The sequence below is a fragment of the Agelaius phoeniceus genome, chromosome 15, assembly GCF_051311805.1.
Source record: "Agelaius phoeniceus isolate bAgePho1 chromosome 15, bAgePho1.hap1, whole genome shotgun sequence".
In the NCBI taxonomy this organism is placed as follows: domain Eukaryota; kingdom Metazoa; phylum Chordata; class Aves; order Passeriformes; family Icteridae; genus Agelaius; species Agelaius phoeniceus.
Window position 1 is genome coordinate 9,063,181 of NC_135279.1, and position 20,625 is coordinate 9,083,805.

Consider the following 20,625-nt stretch of genomic DNA (forward strand, 5'->3'; position numbering starts at 1 on the left):
GTGATTAGTCTGTGCAGCACTGAAGGAGCATATACAGGAAGAAAATGGCTTTAGAGAGAGGAAGCTTTTCTTGTCCAGTTTACATTCAATTAAGCACTTGAACTTCTTCCCACTTCTCTGCTTGAATCTCATAATTTTTCTGGCTCTACCCTTTAATTTTTTTCTTAGCAAGTGCAAGAGAGGCATTGGCTTTCTTGGCTGACATGAATGCCACACCTAGGAGAAGAATCTCTACTATAACAACTTCTATGACGAAACAAAGAGCTTCAGATAAACCAAAGAGATATATCTTAATGCCTGCAAAGACGTCACCTACTCCTCTGTCTCAGAAAAAGAGAAACTGAGATGTGGACTGTGATCTTGCCTTCCCCTGAGGTGGGGAAACACCAGGCAGGGACTCCGAGGCATGAGAAAATCACAGCCTGGCCTGGAGCCATCACAAAATCATTTAGGTTGGAAAAGTCCTTTACAGGCAGGGTTTCAGTAGATGCTAAAGCTGCTGGGAAGCCTCTTCCCACTCTGTGCACTGTAGACAACACGAAGCTTCTCCCAGCCCCAAAGGCCTTCATCCAGGTCAGGGCTGTTTTCTAGAAAAATGGATTTTCACTGGGACATTTGTTTCAGTTTGATTGGGGTTTTTTTGAAGGAAATAAGCTGCTGTTGCCACTTTTTCCTTTCATATCACTAAATAGTTTATAAAGTGTGAAAAACAGCCTGCATCTCATTAAGTAATACAGGCTGTTGTAAGAGCTGGAATGCCACCAGAGACATCAAAGTTGGGCAATTACAGACTTATTTGAGGGATGACAGGTTTGAATATGCTTTCATAATCCAGGCAACAAACACATAGAACTATGTATCCCTGGTTTTTCTGGTCTCCCTTCTCATTTTTTGACCATTTCAGGATTTACTGCATTTATTTTAGAAATGAGGGACTCTGTAAACACCTTGAACAACCTACCAAGCAGATGGCTCCTACCACTCCAGCATGTGTGGGGAACATGCCACTGATGGCAGACACAGCACTGACAAAGGAGCTGGGTCCATATTCTGAATTCTGAATTCTGTTGACACAAGGGTTTTCTTTCTTGTCTCTTCAGAGACAAAATTGCCAACATATGTAATCAGTTCCCCACTGAATCAGCTGTATGTCTGTCTGTCTGCCTCCCAGGAAAGGCTGTTTTAAACTCCCATCACCAGGTCCCTGAAAAATTCTTTGGAGATCCTAATTTCTATCCATGGATAATGATAGTGATTTTATTTCCAAAAATTAATGCATTTAATATACCATTCAGAAGATTATTCACAAGACACAGACTTTTCAAGTCTCTGTGTGTATAAATTTTAATTGCCATCCCTCCTCTTTGGGACATAGGGCTGGCCCCCTGTGGTGTCACACAACCCCAGCACCACTGGACCTCTCTCACTGGTGACACAGCCACACGCTCTCACTACTGCAAGAGCAAGACTAAACACCTATCAGGGTCAAGCATCACAGACCCATAGAAGGGTGTGGGTTGGAAAGGACCTTAAAGCTCATCTCCTTGCAGCCCACTCACCATGGGCAGGGACACCTCCCCTAAACCAGGGCCCTGTCCAACCTGGCCTTGAGCACTTCCCAGGGGTGTGATGGGTCACAGCGAGGGTATCACACAGTGCTGTGCCTCAAAACCTGCTTGGCCCAGCCCCAAGGTGTCCTTGGTCCCCAGCAGTGGCCCAGAGGCAGCTGAATCTCCTTCACAGTGGCCTGTGTTGCTGTCACCCTTGAAACCCTCGTGCTCCAGCCTGGAGTTGCTTTGCCTCTTTTGTGCTTTGTCTGTGAGCACTAATGGCATGATGCACTGATTCACCAGTTGTCCAGGGCTTGCCTCCACTGCTGCCAGACCAGGGCAGCCTTTGGCAGGGCAGGGCCACCCCAAAATCATCCCGAGGCTGTGCAGTGTGGGGCTGCCCATGGGGCAGGGAATGTGTGCTGGCCGGGCAGCAGAATGGACAAGGCACAGAGGGGTTTCTTGGCAGCTCCAGTGAGCCACACATGCCCTGCCAGGGATGAGGATGCCATCAAGTGGCCAAAGCTTTGTATTCACTTCCCACTTGATCTTCATGATTTTATATTTACGTTATATATATTTATATCATATGTATTTCTATTATTTAGAATAACTTTCTGCCCTCTGCTCCCTTTCCACACCAAGTTGCCCATGGCTCTCCCTGACAGCTCCTTCTGGCAGGTGTGTGCTACATGAGAGTTTTGTCCAGGCAGATCCTGGGCTCTGATCTCAAAATTGGTTTAATTGGATGAATAATACCATGAATGATCACTGTGCAACTCCTGTGTGGGTGTCAGGGCTTTACACCCAGAGAGCACTGAACAGATCAAACCTGGGCACCATGAGAGCAGGATCATGCAGATACACAGCTTGTTGTGAACTCATCAGTTTAAGCCATTCATGATCCATTTTACATTATGCAGGCAGATGAACACACAATTTATTTGCATTAAAACATAGTCTGCCCAAGTATTATCCCTGGGGACACATGATATTATCCATCCAAAAAACATGTTTTACATGCATGCAGTTAAATAGGCAACATGAAAAGGATGAATCTTTAAATGCAGCCAGCAACAAATACTCGTGTGAAGGATCATCAATTTTTTCCATATTGTTTATTAAAAACTGTTCCAGGTATCCTAAAGAAGATCAAAGGCACTGTGAGCCTTTTGAGATGAAGCAACACCAGCTGTTTCTTCCCCATTTTAAGGCCAGTTCTGGAAGCACCCACAGTTTTGTTTTTAATCTCCAGTGATGAGGAGCCCAAAGAAGGTGACCCCATGTCCAAGTTCTGCTCCAGACCCAAAGTTTTAGGCACTTTCTGCTGTGATCTTCACGTGTTGTGACCAATTCCCCCATTCATCCAGGGAAGAGGATGAAGGAGTTTCTCTTTCTTTTTCCTCATTTTATGGAGGAAAGCTGGACAGCTGCTCCACATTGTCTTCAGAAACCTTGTTTGGAAGGCATCTGCTGAAACTGCAATCACTGGGCTTTTCCCCCTGGGCTCTTCTCCAGAGGAAGAGCTGTTTCTCTAGAACATTTCCAGATGAAGTGTTGTCCTAGATTATTCCCCCATGTCATGCGTCCCTCTGCATGTGAGCCCCCTTGGCCTGTCCTGCCAGTGCCACCAGAGTCCTCCTGTCACAGCAAAGCTGGTTCTTCTTGGGCTTTGGCATCAAAAGCTCCATGCTTAGAAAATAAATCATATTTAACAGCATAAAGAGAAAAAATCATGATGTAAATGATCTTGGAATAACTGAGATGCTGAGGTAGACCAAAGAGAGACTGGGCCTGCCCCGGTGGTCTCAGTGGGATTCCAGCAAAGAGCTGGAGGTCTGAAGTACACTGTGTCCTAAAGAGACTTTCTTTGGTGATGGTCTGCTCATGGCTGCAAAGTTTTGTCTGCAGGTTTTGGCAGCTGGCAAGTCATGTCAGGGAGCTCAGAGGGTCTAAAGAGATACCTCAAGACAGCCCCTGGAGGGCTGCACCAGGCAAGCTGTGTCAATTAATAGGCAGCCTTCTATATGAAATGCAAACTCTTTATTGTTTTATTGTTTTCTGTATTAAAAAAAAAAAGCACCTTAGTCTCTGAATTTAACATCCTCTTGTTTCCCAATTTAATTTACACCTTGGAAAACAGACTGAAGTTGTTAAAGCCTTTACATTTTTCATGATAATGTGTTAAATTGTGCCAAACTGTGTTGTAGAGCACACGTGTTTGTATGGGAGGAGTCACCCTCTTCTTTGAACCTGAAAGCAAGCTAGGATTTGGTGGCAACCAGAAAAAGCACCTGTGTACCCACCATTTTCTCCTTTCCTTGTTCACCAAAGAAGATGAGTGTTATAACACCGTGTTGTACAAAAGATGCTCCCTTGGTGATTTGAGGTGGGCTGGGTTTGGGTACATCCCTTGGGAAAGGGAAGCTCTCTTCCTGGTTCAAGACAAAAGTGCCATTGGTGAAGAAGCCCACCACCACCAGCAGAATTTCTAGGGTGCTCTTAGTCAATAGAGAAAGATTTGATAATAAAATAGTCTTTGGGTTTGGTTGAGCTGGTGTGATTTTTGGCGTGCTCCATGGACCACGTGCCCACAGCAGGTGCTGTAGGTGCAGGATGGGAGTCTTCAGAGCAGCTGAGCCCTCACCAACACCACACTGCTGATCTGGCTCAGGAAGGCAGGAGACTTTCTGGTCTTCTTGGCAACACTTTTGAAATAAGAAAGAAGGAGATTTATGAAGTACTGCAGAAAACAGCCAAGATGGCCAAGAAAAATCTTGAGTATCTAGCTGCTAAAAAAGTTTCTTTAACCAGATATTTTTAATGCTGCTCCTTTATGCAACTCCAAGTTAATGAGGGAAAGAGTGAAACAGTGACTTGATAGTCAAGGCACTTTGAAAGAGCTTAATTTCATATCTTTGGGGCTGGAACAGAATACTGTGCAGGGACTATAGTAAAAATGATATTTCAAAATTTATAAAATATTAGAGAATAACCTCCTTTCAAATTTTTACTTCTGAATGATGTGAATTAAAATAATCACAACAATCAGAACAGATTACAGTGAAGCTCCAGGAGATGAGGACTGAAAATAAAATCCATTGGCACATTTGCAGTCTGCTCTGAATCCCACAGACCCAAATTGTGTTTGGCTATTCAGGTGTAGATACCCATGTAATTTGTGCAACTTTCAGAGGATCTATACAATTGCAACTCTATTTGATTCAAAGATTAATTCTGTAATTTTAATAAAGCTAGAGGGTCTTTATGTGCTGACCTGGAAGTTAGGGATTGGTCTCACTTTGGCATCTTTTCATTGCTTTGAGAGAAAGCTCATAGCCAAGAAACATGGCTGCACTCGATGGGAATCCTCTTATTGTATTGACCAGGAGGCCCCTAAAAAAGACCTGTTGGGAATGAGCAAGGTTAGAGCATAGGTATATATGGACTATTTTAAGAAGAGAAAGAAAACATTGAATGAAATCGTGGTGGGATTCTGAAGGACCAAATCTTTTGGGTTTGCTTGGAAGATGCACTCCCACTGCTGGTCTTGGCTGGGGTCTGCACTGGGGAAGGGGAGCACAGTGGCAGAAGTCACTGGTTTGGCATCCTGGTGCTCCCCACTGCAAACACCACACCCTGTGAGAGTGTGCACAAAGCCTTTACTGTGGGGTGAGTCTGCTCACAACGTGGTGGTTCCAGGAGGGATCTCTGCTGGCCTGCTTCTCACACAATCACTCCATTAACCACCAAGGCTCACCACAACAAGTCACTAATCTATAAATACCACAAGTTCAGAATAGATGTGAAAAAGAACTTCAGCAATCAAACTCCTTTCCAGGCTTTATAACAGCAAAATTCCCACACCTACTGTAAAAAAACATGAAAAATCTTGGCCCCAAGATCAGAAGACCTTTGATTTAAGCATATAACCAATTTTTGCCCTGAAATTACTGAACTCTACTAAACACCATCATATCTTGTGTCAAGAAAATCCTAAGCATAGTGCTGACTTGTTTGAGACAGAATCAAAATGCGTTCACATAGTTTAAATAAAGCTTGCAATGTGAAATTGCAGTATTGGGACATTTAGGATATTATTTGATTTCTTGAGATGTTTTGTTTTGTTAGGAAAGAGAAGTTTCTGGGAAGAAATTCAATGTTTTTGCATTATGCATAAAGTAACATAAGAGACCCAAGTTAAATAATAATGAAGGTTTAGGATGAAAAGCCCAGAGGCATAAATTTTTATTATCTGAGTGAACACACCTGGCTGTGGAGAAAGACAAGGGTGTAGTTGTGTTTCTTTGTGTACATCAGGCAGTATTGCCAGCACTGAGAATGCTGTTCCTTTGTCCCAGAATGAAAACATCCAGCCCTGGGTTTGCCATTTGTCAGTTGTGAGTCTCCCAACTTTTAAAAAGATTTTCCTTATGAGAGCAGATTCCAGTCTTGCTATCAACTAATCACTCAATCCTACTGATGGCTTTGGGGCAGGTGCCAGATGGGACAGCAGAAAAACTACAAGAAGTACAGAGCTTTACCAGAAAACTCTTTCAGTTGTTAGTTCAGGCAGGACAAGGAGGGCAGAGGATGAGGATGGAGAGAGAAAGGAAAACCCATGGAAATTCCCATTTCAGCCACCCTGCTGTGGAAGTGCACTCCAAGTGGAATGCACAAGGCAGGTACTGTAGAGCCTGGGCACCCTGTCCCCCATCTGACTGTCCAAGCACAGTCCTCAGCATCTCTCCAGGTGCTTGTGCTTCACACAAATGTGACTTTCTTCACTCAGTGGCAAAAGCTAAACCAGACCACAGGCTCCTGAGACAGCTGGCATAACACAGTGGAACGTTGGCAAATATTGAAATCACACTGACTTGTGATTCTGCAGGATATTTTCCTGTTTGTAACTTGTTACATTTCTCTTAGAATGTGAAAATTACCACTTTGGGGCTAAGAGACTACATGCTGTTCTGATGATAAATACAGAGTTATTTCAATATCAGACGTTACTTCCACAACCATGCCTTGGCAACACAATAAAGCTGCAAACCCTTATTCTCTGCCGTTCACATTTAATTGAGGCAAAGTTTGCAGGTAGAACAAATATCTTTTATTACACTAACAGACAAAATCAGAAAAGGGAGATAAGTTGTTTGGCACGCAGCCCTTCTTCATGTTTGAAACGAAAGCAATTCTGATATAAGAATGCTGACATTCAACAGTGCAAAAGCAGCATTAGTTCCACCAAAGCATTGCCCAAGGTGACCAGGCACATCCAGAATGCCAGGACAGTCCCACTGGAATCAGTTTATTGACACCAAAGTCAATGGGAAACATTGACCTCTGCATTTTGCAGAAGAATCGCAGAGGTAAGACTTTCTACTTCTGATTTATGATAACTCAAATTATGTCCATGATTAAGTGCACTAACATGAAATGTTGTTTGAAGTTAATTACACCAGCAGTGTGTGACCCCCCAGTCATTCATTTCTTCATTATGTAACATGTATTATAACTCTCACTATTTTGATTTTGAAGGAATCTACATGATAATTACCTACTGCCATAATAATAATTTACCACTAACTGGCTTTAACTGTCTCTCAGCACTGCAGGTAGGTTCTTAACAGTCACTGTGTTTTCCAGTTGACAATTACATACCTAATAACCAGATTTAACTTCAAATGTCACTTACTTTTAAGCCCTCATTCTGGTAGCTCTGCAACATGCAGTCAATGGTCCCTTTGTACTGGTTTGAATAAACTCCATCTGCCTGAAGTCGACTTTTCACAACATCCATTGGAGTACATACTGCCCAGGAAACAGCTCCTGGAAAAATGCAGAAGTATTTGAATAATTCCTTCTCTATACTTCCATGCCTACAGGTCAGTGCTCTCAGAAATTGACGTCTATCACATCATATTAATGTGATTTTTCATTCAGGGCATTCACCCTGCTCAGGCACAGAAAGAGTATTTCTGAAAGTTCCCTGTTTCTGGAAGGTGTTCATATTTTGGAGGCTATGCTGCTGATCAGATGCAGGTGACTCAAGAGGGGCTTCTCCAGGTGCAAATACATCTCCTGCTGTGCTCCTGGTGGAACATGGACATGCCATGGGAAGAGCCTGAGCTGCTGCTTGGGGCGACTTCAGAAAAAAATGAGTCTTCTGATAATTCCATTGTAAAGAGTGTGAGCTGAGGTTACAAATAATGGGTTGGTGCATCTCAGGCTGCCAGGACTAGGCTCCACACAGTGAGATACCCTGTCATTCCTTTAAAGAAATACCTGTTTCCATTGATCAGCCTGCAGCTGAGTGGGATGGTTTGCATCTGCAAAGATCAGTACATGACTGCAATCCATAGTCTAACTGGACAGACAAGAGTTGGTCTGGACCTACGTGAGTGTTGGGACACACTAGAAAAACCACCCAGAGGCACCAGGGGCCTCTTTATTTGAGGAGAAGGCATTTTGTTATCATTACCTGAGCTAAGGGTTGACTTGCCTTTATGGATCTGCAATTTATAAATGGCCAAGAAGTGGGGAGTGGGAGTAGGGGTGACCTTTCACATGGTGGGGGCACACATGCCAGTTTTACTGGCAAGGGTACACGTGGAAAAAAGAAGAAGATCAGTAACAGTCAACTGGGCTTCTGCTAGGTGTGGGTAGGTGCACACCCTCCTGGTGGGCAGCCAACAGGTTGAAGTCCTCTTCTGGAGGCATCTTGGCTACCACATACCCCTGCAATGGGCTTGGCAGGCTGCCCTGAGGCACCCAGGGAGATGAAGGCGCTGTCTGTTCTCCTCTTCGCTGACAATGAGCCCAAGGAAGGTCTGATAACATGACTTCCATAAAGTTTGTCAAGTCATAAAGTGCAGCTGTGGTGCCAGGGAGCCCAGCCCTGGGGAAGGAAGGTTCAGTACCATGTCCTCTGCTCAGGAGGATGCAGTGGCCCTTGAGTCACCCTTGTAATCTGCCCTGAGAACCTTCCTGTTCTTGTTCTGCCAATGCTGTGAGGAAGTAAAGGTGCTTACCTGCTACACCCCCTGCCACCCAGATGGAGAAGGGATTAGGAGCAATGCTTCCATGAGGGGTTATCCAGTCACAGAACATCGCGTACGGGACGAAATAGGCGCAGTACCCGGGAACATCCCTCAGGAGCATTGCTACATTGCCTCGGTATATTCCTGGAATCCCCTCTTTCTGCAGGATTGTCCTTAAGCAGTGAATTGGGCCTCGGTACACAGGAGATCCAGGAGCTGAGGAATTTAGTTTAGCATTTGCTACAAAAAAAAGAAGAAAAAAGATACAACTGTTGTAATAGATATATTGCCACAGAACTGCTCTCCAAAGCCCACTGCCATTCATTAGAAGTCACTGCCATCCAGTTTCTTCTGCTGGGGTCAGCAGATAACATGGGGAAAATGTTTTAGGAGAGAGTATTTAGGTCCATTTTCAGAAAACACGTAGACACTTCAGACAGATTTTCTTAGATGCATGGCATACCTCCCAATAGGTACGTGCCCAGTGAGACTTCCAAATAAATTTAAGGCAATGTGCCCAATTTTCATGGATTTTAACTTCAATTTATGCCAGGTCACATATCTGGAAGCCTTAACATCTTCAGAGTGTGGCCCTTCCCATGCAGACAAAGTTGTTTTTGTAAAAGGCATTAGGTTTCTAAGCTGCATGGAGGCTTTAAAAATGGACATAACATTGTTTTATCAAAGCAAAAGAAAAATGCCAGCATTTCACAGTTAAATGCCATAATTGTAATTGTGAGAAAGGTGAAATGCTGAAATCCAAGCTGTTCAGCTCTGAAGCTGCTCCATGTCTTCATTTAGCTGTGCATGTGCTCTGGTGGGGTTTGCTCCATGCTGGCAGCCTGCAATGGAATTCAGCTGGTGTCTAAAGCTGAAGCAGCCCCTTCTGCCTGTGGACAGGGAACAGCCACCCACTGCCATCCTGCTAGTGTCCCCTCCTGACCCATCCTGCTCACACCTGGGCTACCTGGCACCCTGTGTGAAATAAGTCGGGTTTTAAATGTAAATGGGAAACTTCTGCTTTTGAGCAGAGAAGAGTGGAATAGCAGAGGTTTATGGGCAAATATATGTGGGACTGAGTGTGCAGAGGGAGATGGGGAGCTGGCATTGCCACTGGCAGCCATGGTGCTGCTGCTGGGATCTCCAGGAGACCCCACAGCCCAGGGACTCACAATTTCTGCAGCTTCTGGTCTTGAGCAGACCTACCTCATGTTCCTTAGAGATCCCAACTGTTTGGAAACACCATTGATAAAAACCCTTCCCTTGAGCTGAGCAGGATGGGGTCTATCCTCAGGCAAAAGGGAGAATTTTTAGCCCAACTGCAGCAGCACAAAGCAGCAGAAAGCCCAACCTTGCCCAAAATTGTAAAGCTCTGCGTACGTACCAAAGACCGCCAGAGACAGGAAGACGAAACTCTTGCTTCCTACCTTTGGTGTAGGGCTGTGTTTGCATCTGTAGCCTGATCTTGACCAGTTCCACGGGGGTGCCAATGCCCACAGAGATGACCCCAGCCACGAGGCTGGCCAGGGTCATGTCGGCGAGCGAGGGCGCGGCGGCCGGGTCCCCGTGGCGGAGCTGGGTCAGAAACCGCTGCGTGTTGCTGAAGACCCCGAACACCACCGAGCTGTAGATGCCAATGCTGGCCAGTGGGAAGGACATGCCCTTGAAGAAGCCGGTCAGCTACCCAGGAAAGGGAGCAGGGCTTAGGAGACTGAGCAGGACTGAGCAGTGTAAACCCCAGCTTGTCTATCGGGTTAGAAATCACGGAGGCACGCAATGGTTTGGGTCGGAAAGGACTTGGGAAGTTGTCTCCTTCCAATCCCCTGCCACAGTCAGGGATGAAATGCAAATCCAAGTAGCAGATGTCTCCTGGAACCAAGTGTTCGCACATGCTGAGCAAAGGAAATTGGTTCATGCTGCTAAAGGCCTATAGAGATCGTGCAGAATATGGGATATGCCTGAAAGCACAGGAACCCCTGTAGAAGTGCCTCATATAGACAGTGTTTGTTCTGGCTTCACCAAAGTCAGCAAAATCCTTCTGGGAGACCTCTGCCAGTGGGATCAGGCAAAAGAGTCACTGTTGGATGCAACCCATGTGGACACACTGATCATTCCATGCCAGGGATCTCCCTTTTCCCTGGTGACTTGGTGACTTCCCTATAGGAGTCACCAAGTGGTGACTTAACCTTAGAGTTAAGCAAGACAAGGCTGTAGGGATTTGCAGGCTCAATTGCATCAACTTTATTGGTCTTTATATAATTGCTGGTGTCAACAGCATTTTGTACAATTGCTTTATATATTTATCTATTTATTGACTTGCACTTTCTACCAGCACGTTTAATGTATGATGAAGTACTTACAGACTCATTTCTGTACACGGTCAGAACACACTTGAGTGTATTTCCATATCCTTGTCCAGCTTGCAAACGAGTCTGCAAAAGACATTTGTAAAATGTGATTAAAATCCTATGTTTCCAGCCCAATGGAGGGTCATGCTATGTAAACAATGTGTACTTTGCTTTGAGAGCAAGTCCTTCCTTAGTCGTAAAGAGAACTGAGCAATAAAATAAGATATATGTGCATCCACCCTCTTGAACTTGGCCAGAAGCAAGGCTAAGCAGGATCTCACAGCCTGAAGCTCTCTGCAACATCTGGAATCAATGACTGCCAAAAATTGCTCTCCAGCCTGGACCAGCAAGCCTGACCCAGCACAGCAGGCTGCTGGTGTGCAGTGCTGTCATTGGCAAGGGCCTGATTTATGTGGAAATTGCAGTGGTGTGGTCTTCTCCATTTGGAGACTCTCAGGAAAGGCTGGGATGTGTTGCAAAGAGAGGAGAGGTGAGCTCCCCTGGGAGACTTCTGGGGCCCTTCTGCTCCAAGGTGGATTTTAAGACACAGAGATTCTAATTGGAGCTAAAATAATTCAGCACCATCTCAGAAATTCTCCATGCTTCACTCAAAAACAGTTTTATATAATTTCCAAAAAGACATTTTATTTCTGGAAAGCAAATTGGTTATACACCTTCCAAGAGATGTAAGAAATGGCACATAGGTCACAACAAAGCCTACAGGATTAGGCATTTCCCCTTCTCATATGTATATATTTAGATCATCTTTCATTCAAGCTGCTCACAAGGTTGCACTAGAAACATCCTAACAAGGGATGCCTTTTTTGAGCTTAGAGGTGTGCAAGGAAATGGAAACACTGCTCATTTCACAGTGCCTCAGGCTTCATCTTGAGGCCAGAGCTCATTTGTTAGAGAAAGACACACATGCTCCATCAGGAATATTTTTAGGAAATGGGGACATTTCTGACTGCGTTTATCAGCACTGCTGCTAGCAATGAAGGCTGAAGGGACACTGTGCTGGGCGGATGGTGTCCAATCCCATCCACTGGCTCAGCCCTGATTTACACCAGGGTGAAGCAGGAAATTATTTGGGAATTTAAAGCCCAAAGTAATGTGTGTCTGCCAGGGTTCACGGCTAGTGGGAGCTTTTGGATGGCAAACAGCATGTTGGATGGCACAATCACTTGGCCCAGAGCCCTGCAAGAGGCTGCCAGTGCTGCGTGGGACCCTGGCAGGAGCAGGAGGGACCAAAGTCTGTGTTCACCCCCCAGCCCAGGCTCACCCCTCACCCTGGGGTGGCTCCATGCAGCTCTTTGCACACATGGAGCATCCCTGCTCCACTCCAGGCCTGGCCAGAGGCCACAGGGAAGCAGCAGCAATATTTCCTGGGCACTCAGAAGGAGCTGGCACATGAGGCTGCTGCCCGGGCTCAGCAGCACACGCTGTGCAATGTGGGCAGGCTCAGGCCACGGGTGCACACTGGGCACACTGTGACTCACACTGGGGGTAGCAGGGCTGGGGGGACATGGGGAAGGTGGTTACACCCAGAGTGACCCAGGACAAGGTGACCCCAGTGCCCAGCCCTGGGTTCATCTTAACCCAGACATTTCCACTTCGCCTCCCTGGGCTTGTTTTTTGTTTTTTCTATTCTTTTACTCAGTAACCAGGTATTTAGAGGTTGAAGTTAATATATTTTTTGAGTAACTGGGGGGAACTGAGTGTTCTCACAATCTGGTTCTCACACACGTCCCTTAGCTAATCTGTTAACACCCAGCACTGAAATCCCTGCTGGCATCTGTGACAAAGTCAGCTACTACCAGTATGGATATACCTCTGCAAAGTTCTCCTTTTTGTTGTGTTTTGATTAGATAGGGCTCTTGGGTGGCACCCAGAAGCTGAAGAAAGTTCTGGGAAAATGAATGCAGTGGGTAGGATGAAAAGAGAGCAAAGGCACAAGTTTCAGAGTTTTGCAAAGGAAAAGGACGTAGGAAAAAACAGCTGCTGGGGTTTGATGGAAGCTGCAGTGATGGGAAGAGGTGGCTGAAGGGGGAAGAGATGATTTGATGGGAAGTGTGGTGTAGATGCCACTTACCCCACAGAGCCTGATACTCAGTCCTGCCTCCTCCCCCAAATGGGGAAAGACACCTGATCCCCTGGAGGCTGCAGATTCTGCTGAGAGCCCCTTTGTAAAAAACTCTCTTTTCCCCTTTCCTGCTCCTGAATTTGGAACATAACAAGTCTGCCTACTTGGTATTCCCGAGGCAAAGCCTTGCCCAAAGCCAAGAGCAACAGAGGGGGCAGCCTGACAGTTGTCTTTATAACCACTGAAGGATGGGCTTGCTCTTTCTTGGCACCCAAACTCGATGTTTGCAAGCAGGATTCCCATGGCCAAACTCCCCCAAGCCAGGCAGTGATGCCATGGCCACCAGCCTGAGATGGCAATTGCCTTGGCAATGCTGGGCAGAGCCTGCCTTTGCTGCCTGTGCCCTGCCCAAGGCTGGGTGGTGTGGGCAGCCTTGTGGTTCCTCCTGCCTGGGGTCTGCATCACCTTTGCACGGGGACGCCCTTGGGGCTGGTATCACTTTAGCAGCTCAGAATAAAGAATGGGGCTGGCTGGGCATCTCCTGATCCCAGGAGAGCCTGGTGTGTGCAAGGGGGGGGCTGTGATGGCTGGGGAAGGGATGTGGTGTGGGGCCATGCTGGGCCCTGCCTCCTTGGCATCACCCTCCAAAGGGTGGAGGCTGCAAACATGACCACAGCTGGGTTTGCCACAGCTGGCAGCCCTGCCTGGTGCCAGAGCCAGGCTTCAACCAGAGCAGGGAACACAGAGTCACAGAATTGCTGGTAATTTTGAGTTAAAAGGGATCTTTTAAGGCCATCTCGTTCAAACTCCCAGCAGTGAGCAGGGACATCTCCAACTAGACCAGGTTGCTCAGAGCCCCATCCATCCTGCCCTTGAATGTTTCCAGGGATGGGCATGTCCCCACCTCTCTGCCAGCCTGTGCCTGTGTTTTACCACCTTTTTTTGTATACAAATTCCTTATATATCTAATCTAAACCTCTCTTTCTGTTTAAAACCAGTACCCCTTGTCCTATCGCAATGCTGCTAAAATTCTGGTTTTATTTCAGACCTCCTTCAAGTACAAGAAGGCCACAATAAAATTTCTTTGAAGCCTTCTATTCTTCAGGCTGAACAACTCCAACAAGAGAAGCTAAAGTGATGAAAGCTGCCCAGAAATGCCTGGGCAAAAAAAGAAAGGAGCAGGATCCTCCTCCCTGTCTCTGCAGCAGTAGGGATGGTCAGCTTGGTTGAGTCAGGATGCACTGGTATGTGCATGGGCTTGTCTGCATCATGCTGACAAATACCTTCTTACTTCTCTAAATCCTTCCATTGGAGGAATAATTATCATGAGGGAATCATAAACACTGTGTGTCACAGCCCTGGGATAACGATTTCAGAACTCTGCCCTTCCAGCATTACCAGCACAAGGAAAACATAAAAATGTGCCTGCAGCAAAACAAATACAGTGCCCTCATTGCCCTTTGAATACTAGTCTGTGGCAAAGTTCAATAAAACATTGCCAGAACTGTTCAGTGAACCACACATTAAGGAAGGCCAGGTTAATTTTCAGCATTAATTCTTCACAGAGGAACTTGCACCTATCAGTCAGTTCTTTTAGTTTCTCATTCAAAATGAGCCTTGGACAGGAAGAAAGTCTGTGAAAACGTTCTAAATTCCCTTTTGGGATGAGTGAAGGCCCTTTGAGGCATCAGCTAGAGAGAAGGTGTGAATTGGTGGGGGTCTGGCTGGTGACATGTGAGCACAGCTCAAAGTGTTTTACCTTGACCGTGTCCAGGGGATGGCCCGCAACCACACTGGCGATTCCTGGGGATGAAAGCAAAGTATTATGCACAACACTGAAGCTTTTGTGGCAGGAGAGGATGCAATGGGTTTAGAGAAGAGATTTCCACAGGAACAGTGGTAAGGGGCCTAGCCAGAGCAAAGACCAGCAGGATGCCCCTTCCCTGACAGCTAAAAGCTGAGCTTACACACTTTTATGTGCACACTCTCCTGGACTCCTTCAGCTTTGCATCTCAAAGGCACCAGAGAAGGAGAACTCATGTTTGTGTATCTTGCCCAGGACCAACCCCTTCTGCACTCCTGAAAGCTCACACAAATGTTTAGCCTCAGAATGGTGAGATTCCTGTTCAACACAAGGCAGTGCTTTCTCCTGGCTCATAGTGATGTCCTGGTCCCATTGGCTGACTGCTAACGGGTCCTGCAAATTCCTCCTCCTTTGCTGTTTTAGGAGCAGTTTCTAGAGATACCAATCAGAGAGGATTCAGACACAAAGGATCCTGCTCTGCACAGAACTGTCCAGTGCCATCCTGCCTTCCTCCCCATGGTTCTCTGGGGAGAAATTGGCCCATATTCTCTTACCTTTCACCCACCTACTCACACCACTCACTATCAGGAGCTCTCGTGGCAGCACAGAGCACAGTTTGGTTTCCCTCTTCTCCAGAATGGAACACCTCTGTGCCATGGCCAGGATATGGCTTTGTGTCTTTGTTGCAAGCAACACTGGCAGGTTTTAGGGTTTGTGGAGAGTGGGTAAATTGTGATGCTTCCTCACCAACAAATCTCTGTGCAAACCAGTGCCCACAGGTGCTTTGGGCACTAGATGTAATTTCTCACTCATAGTGGATTGGTACTGAAAAGAGCATCATGTTCTTGGTCAACACATTATGACTTTTCTAAAAACGCGTTAAAAAAATGTCCCCTCTCCTCCCAGACCTGGGACCACCCATGGTCAAGTGCTATGAATGAAAACTCTCATCTGTCACTGCTGCAGAGCACTGGCTCACCTCCAGGACATCCTGTCCCATTGCCAGAGGCGTGCAGCAACAGCACAGGGCAGTGGGGCAGAGAGAGCAACCACAGCCTACAGAGATCCAAAAATCAGCTGCTCACACAAACATTTGGCAGAGGTTTTGGGTTTTTTAGTCTGCTAATTTATTAACCTCATCTGGCAGGACACCTGTGAGCCACCTCTCACCCTGCTCCTGTGCTGGGTCTGAAGGGTCACTTGAGCAGAGGTTTGTTCTGCTGTGGCTGGTGACCCTGTCCTGCTGCAGCCCCAGGGGCAGCAGAGCTGGTCGCCCTCTCAGCTGGCATCTCTCAGTTCTGTGAACCTTGTCCCATTACTAACGCCTCTGCGTGTCGTTTACCTTACTTTTATTTTTGTTTCCCGGTGCTTGCCATTGGAATTCCCGGCAGACAGGATCAGTCCCTGCCGTGTCCATCAGCCCTGTGCCGGGGTGAGGAGCCGGCAGTGCCTCCCCCGAGGATGGGGACGCGGGGAGCCCCGGGCTGAGCGCTGCCAGCCCCTTCCAGCCCCGGGGGCAAGGGCGGCAGAGCCGGCGGGGGCTGGGGGCGTGCGGGGGCCTCTGCAGGCCGGCCCCGCACAGCAGCATCACAAGTTCTAAACTCGAATTTTAACCATCCCGCACATGGAAGTGCGATTAAACCGCACTTGTGTAGCAAAGCAAAGCAAACCGGGGGAGACGCCGGGCAGAGGCACAGACCGTGGGTGACCCGGAGGGGTTTATCCCCGGAGCGGAGGGTTTTATCACCGGGGGGTTTTATCCCCGGGGGGTTTTATCCCCAGAGGGGTTTATCACCGGAGGGCTTTATAGCCGGAGGATTTTATCACCGGGGGGTTTTATCCCCGGAGCGAAGGGTTTTATCCCCGGGGGGATTTAGTCCCGGAGGGTTTTATCCCCGGAGGGTTTTATCACCGGGGGGGTTTTATCCCTGGAGGGTTTTATCCCCGGAGGGTTTTACCCCCGGAGCGGAGGGTTTTAGTCCCGGAGGGTTCTAGTCCCGGAGGGTTTTAGTCCCGGAGGGGTTTATCCCCGGAGGGTTTTATCCCCGGGAGGTTTTATCACCGGGGGTTTTACTCCCGGAGCGGAGGGTGTTAGTCCCGGAGGGTTTTACCCCCGGAGCAGAGGGTTTTACCCCCGGAGGGTTTTATCCCGGGTACCCTCGCCGTGCGCCCTTCGCCGCCTCCCCAGCCCACTCTCGGCATCACTCACCGCCCACCAAGCCCGCCACGAAGTCCTGCAGCTGGAGGCTCCCCATGCCCGTCCGGCAGGGCCGGGTCCCGGCGGGCAGGGGATCCCCGCGGGCAGCGCTCCCGCGGCTCCGTGCGGGCTCCGTGCGGGCTCCGTGCGGGCTCCGTGCGGGCTCCGTGCGGGCTCCGAGCGCTCCGCGTTCCGCGCCCGCGGCTTCCAAGCGCTGTGACATCACACACCGCGCTTAAAGGGGCCGGGGACACCGCCCGGCCGGGGCGGGGAGGGTCGCGGTCCGGGCGGGCGGGACCGGGGCAGACCGGGCTCAGCATCAGCCCGGGGCGGGAGGAGCAGCATCGCTCCTTGGGCGGGCAGCGGGGCCGGGGGAAAGGTGGGGATGCGGGAAGGTGTCATGTACACTTGCGAGTTGAAGATGGAAGTACGGAGATAAAGAGTATTGCACCCGTAATCAGTTGAAAAATATCTCCGTTCCCTTCATTGAAATGACTGGGTCATCGTTTGAGGAGATACCTCCAATTTTTGTATGATTTTCCCAGGAGATAACTCCAATTTCGTTATAATCTTTCCAGGAGATAACTCCAATTTGTGTATTTTGGGAAGCAATGAACAATTGCCCCCCTGAATGAGTCCTTCTATGTAATACTCACAATTTTCTTATACATCTGTTATGCTTCTCCCTTTGTCCTGTCTTTCCCAGACTCAAGATTCCAGATCTGGTATATTCTGCTTTCATACAAGACACTCCTTTTCACCCTCTTCAATCATTTTTGTTTAAAGGTGCAGCCCGAGCCACAAGTGATAAGAAAGAACCACTCAGCAGAATAAAGATATTTTCTGTTTTGACGTCAGCCCCTTTTCTGGGGATTCCTAACATGCCTTTCTGACTGGGGCTGAAGGCTGGGCTCCCTCTCTTGAATCACAAATACCTGATCTTGAGCCCAGCCTGGCTGTTGTGCCTCCTCTGTGGCACTTTCAAATAGTAAATCCAGTGTTTTACACCTGAACAGCACTTGGCCACTCAGCACAGGCCCTCCTCACCATCCTCAACCAGCTCTCCTTGTGCTCACCAGCTCCATCAGAAACGTTCTCTTGGACTTCAGGGGCATGGCTGCTCCCAAAAAGATGACTTGGCCCTTGGCCACTGTACACATACATCTGGCTGAGGTTTATACCACAGCCCAAAGCAAACTTTATTCTGTCTAGGCTAGATTTCTGTAGGTGGCAGTTCCTTGGGTCAGTTTTGGAGGCTTTCTGACAAGATTAGCATCAGGTTATACATTGCCTTCCTTAAATGCAAGGTTGGATTTTCTTGAAATGTATTTTGTCTACATGTTCTGGTAACTATAGAAAATGTTGGTAGCTCATGAGCAAGAAATCCTGAATGCCAAAATACTGGCTGAAAATATAAATATTTAATTTTTTTCCTTAAAAAATTGGTATTTCCATTGCTAAATTATATATTCCTCCAAAAGGCCTTAAAACAATGTTCCCTTATGTGCATGCACATATACACAGGAAACCTTATCACCAAGTTGGCTGAAGGGGGCTTTTGTCTAGAAATTGCTTATAGAAATTTAATATTGTGTGCATGGTTATCAGCTCAGATAATCTACACCTGAAACTTTAGATTTTTCAATGCATATAACAATGCTCATTCTTCCTGAGGAAGGTTTTCCTGAAGCACCACATCTTTAATGAATTTTGAGGGGGACTGGGGTCCTGGATAGATGTTGGAGAGAACATGTGTGCACAAGCACTGTGGAAACTTGTCAGTAATTTGTTTTCTTAAACTTGCTTTCTTCTTTTTAGAAGAAATATTATTCCACATATACACTAACACAGAAAAAGGATTTTGTCCTCATTTTTCACGCACTTTTTCTTGCAAAACCAGAAGAAAAGCTGGCTGAATGAGGTAATTATTCAGATAGCACATTAATCATTAATCATATGAATTCTCTTTAACTGGGAGGAACACATTTCCGTGACAAATTCAGAACATCTGCTAACTCAGGGAAAATACTGGACATGGTCTTTGTGCAACACTGGACCTGGAGCTGAAACCACATGTTATGGAGAGTTTACTCTAGAAACCCCTGCCTAGAGGAGGCAGCAGGGAGGCTGGGGCAGGCTGGAGGGAGATGCCCTTGCAGCTCAGGACACGCCCAGGGGTGCAGGATGCTCGGGGCTCCTGCTGACAGCAGTGCCCACAAACCTGTGGATGATCCCAGGGTGGGCAGGGACCTGTGTGCAAGCCAGGAGAGCCAGTGTTTGCTCAGCCCCTCAGTGCCCTGCTCCTCTGTGGCTGGCAGGGGGTGTTTGTCCCTGGAGCACAGTGGCTGCCACTCAGAGGGTTTATCCTTAGTGCCAGCAATGGACTGGGAGCAGGTGAGTCTGTCCCAGCCAGGCTGAGGCACCTCTCTGGTGATGCTGTGCTGCAGCTCCTTCTGCTGCTTGGAGCAGCCTGGCCTTTGGAAGGTGTCCCTGCCTGGCAGTTGGAACTGGATGAGTTTTAATGTCCCATCCAACCCAAACTGTTCTAGGATTCTGTGGTTCTGTGATTTTTACCAAACTGAACTGAACTGGGATCGCTAAAGCAAAGCTGCTTTTGAGCAGGGGCATCTTTGCTCTCAGGAGTCCTTTCCAGCACACTGCCCCATCCAAAGGCTTGGGGCTCTTATCTCCAGCTGCTGCTGTCAAATGCAGCTCTGTTTGTGCAGAGCTGTGCACACACCTCCATCTCCCAGCTGGCAGGACATCTCCTTTTACTGGTAGCAGGCAGCAGTGACATATGGAGAGCTGGGAAGGGATCCATCCTTTCTGCTGCTCTGAGTCCCAGCCTGGGCTTGTAGCCACTCACAAGTGCTGGTCAGAGGCAGATAAGTGTGGTTTCCATTAGGGATGAGGAATTCTCTTCCCCCTGCCAAGAGGAAAGCAGGGAGATTGTGTCATCCTGAACACTCTGGATTCTGCCTCCTTCTCAACCACAACCCCCTTTTTTTTTAGAGAACCACTCTCTTTTGACCAGTTTACATAATTTCCACAGCAGGTTTATAATGCTGCCAATGAAAAGGAAGGAATTTCCCACTGTCTTACCTCGGGCTGTGTATTTTCTCTGGGAAAGCACTGCAGTGAAGGAACTGAAACAGACTCAGGAACTTGTGGTAGATTCACACTTAACTGCTCTTGGAATTAAAGAATCAACTCAGCTGAGACAGAGAATGCTAGAGATAGAAGGGAGTTATTAATTTCATATCCATCTGTAAACTATTTCTGGGCTAGGATGCATTTCACTGTAAATTCACTTTCAAATTCCCTTTAAATATTTCTTTTAAATTCCTTTTAAATATTAACCTGTTAGTAACAAATAATGGCTTAATCTGCTGGACAAGATACACGTAAAAGGACATTCAACCTCGCTGCTGCAGCCAGAGTCACTGGTACCACATTCTAATGCTTGGTGTCTCTTTGAGGGGCTGAGTCACATGAGCAGAGCTCAGTAAATTAAAAAAAGCAATGTACAAACAATCTGAAGCAATGTGTAAGTGGTGATAGGACAACCTCATGGCTAGAGCAAGCAGACAGATCCAGGCT

At 47.3% G+C, this 20,625-nt stretch overlaps 1 protein-coding gene across 2 annotated transcripts; it reads right to left on the reverse strand.

Annotated features, from left to right (window-relative positions):
• Positions 1-2,587: 2,587 nt before the first annotated feature.
• On the reverse strand, positions 2,588-17,211 carry SLC25A48 (solute carrier family 25 member 48). 2 transcript variants are annotated; one of them, XM_054643089.2, is made up of 8 exons: positions 17,038-17,211; positions 14,784-14,827; positions 10,954-11,025; positions 10,021-10,273; positions 8,585-8,833; positions 7,249-7,382; positions 4,828-4,957; positions 4,120-4,258 (listed from the first exon to the last, which is right to left on the reverse strand). In XM_054643089.2, exons 1-7 carry the CDS (start codon positions 17,081-17,083, stop codon positions 4,835-4,837), a joined length of 921 nt encoding a protein of 306 aa, XP_054499064.1. In that variant the 5' UTR covers positions 17,084-17,211; the 3' UTR covers positions 4,120-4,258; positions 4,828-4,834. The 2 variants fall into 2 exon arrangements, with proteins under 2 accessions (XP_077042639.1, XP_054499064.1); XM_077186524.1 differs by lacking the exon at positions 4,828-4,957 and having other exon boundaries at positions 2,588-4,258.
• Positions 17,212-20,625: the final 3,414 nt, after the last annotated feature.

Coding starts and splice junctions, on each gene's coding strand:
- SLC25A48 (XM_077186524.1), bottom strand. CDS start 17,083: ATGGGGAGCCTCCAGCTGCAGGACTTCGTGGCGGGCTTGGTGGGCG. Junction 11,026..14,783: donor ATCCCCTGGACACGGTCAAG/GTAAAACACTTT, acceptor TGTCTTTTGCAG/ACTCGTTTGCAAGCTGGACA. Junction 10,274..10,953: donor CCGTGTACAGAAATGAGTCT/GTAAGTACTTCA, acceptor TTTCCTGGGTAG/CTGACCGGCTTCTTCAAGGG.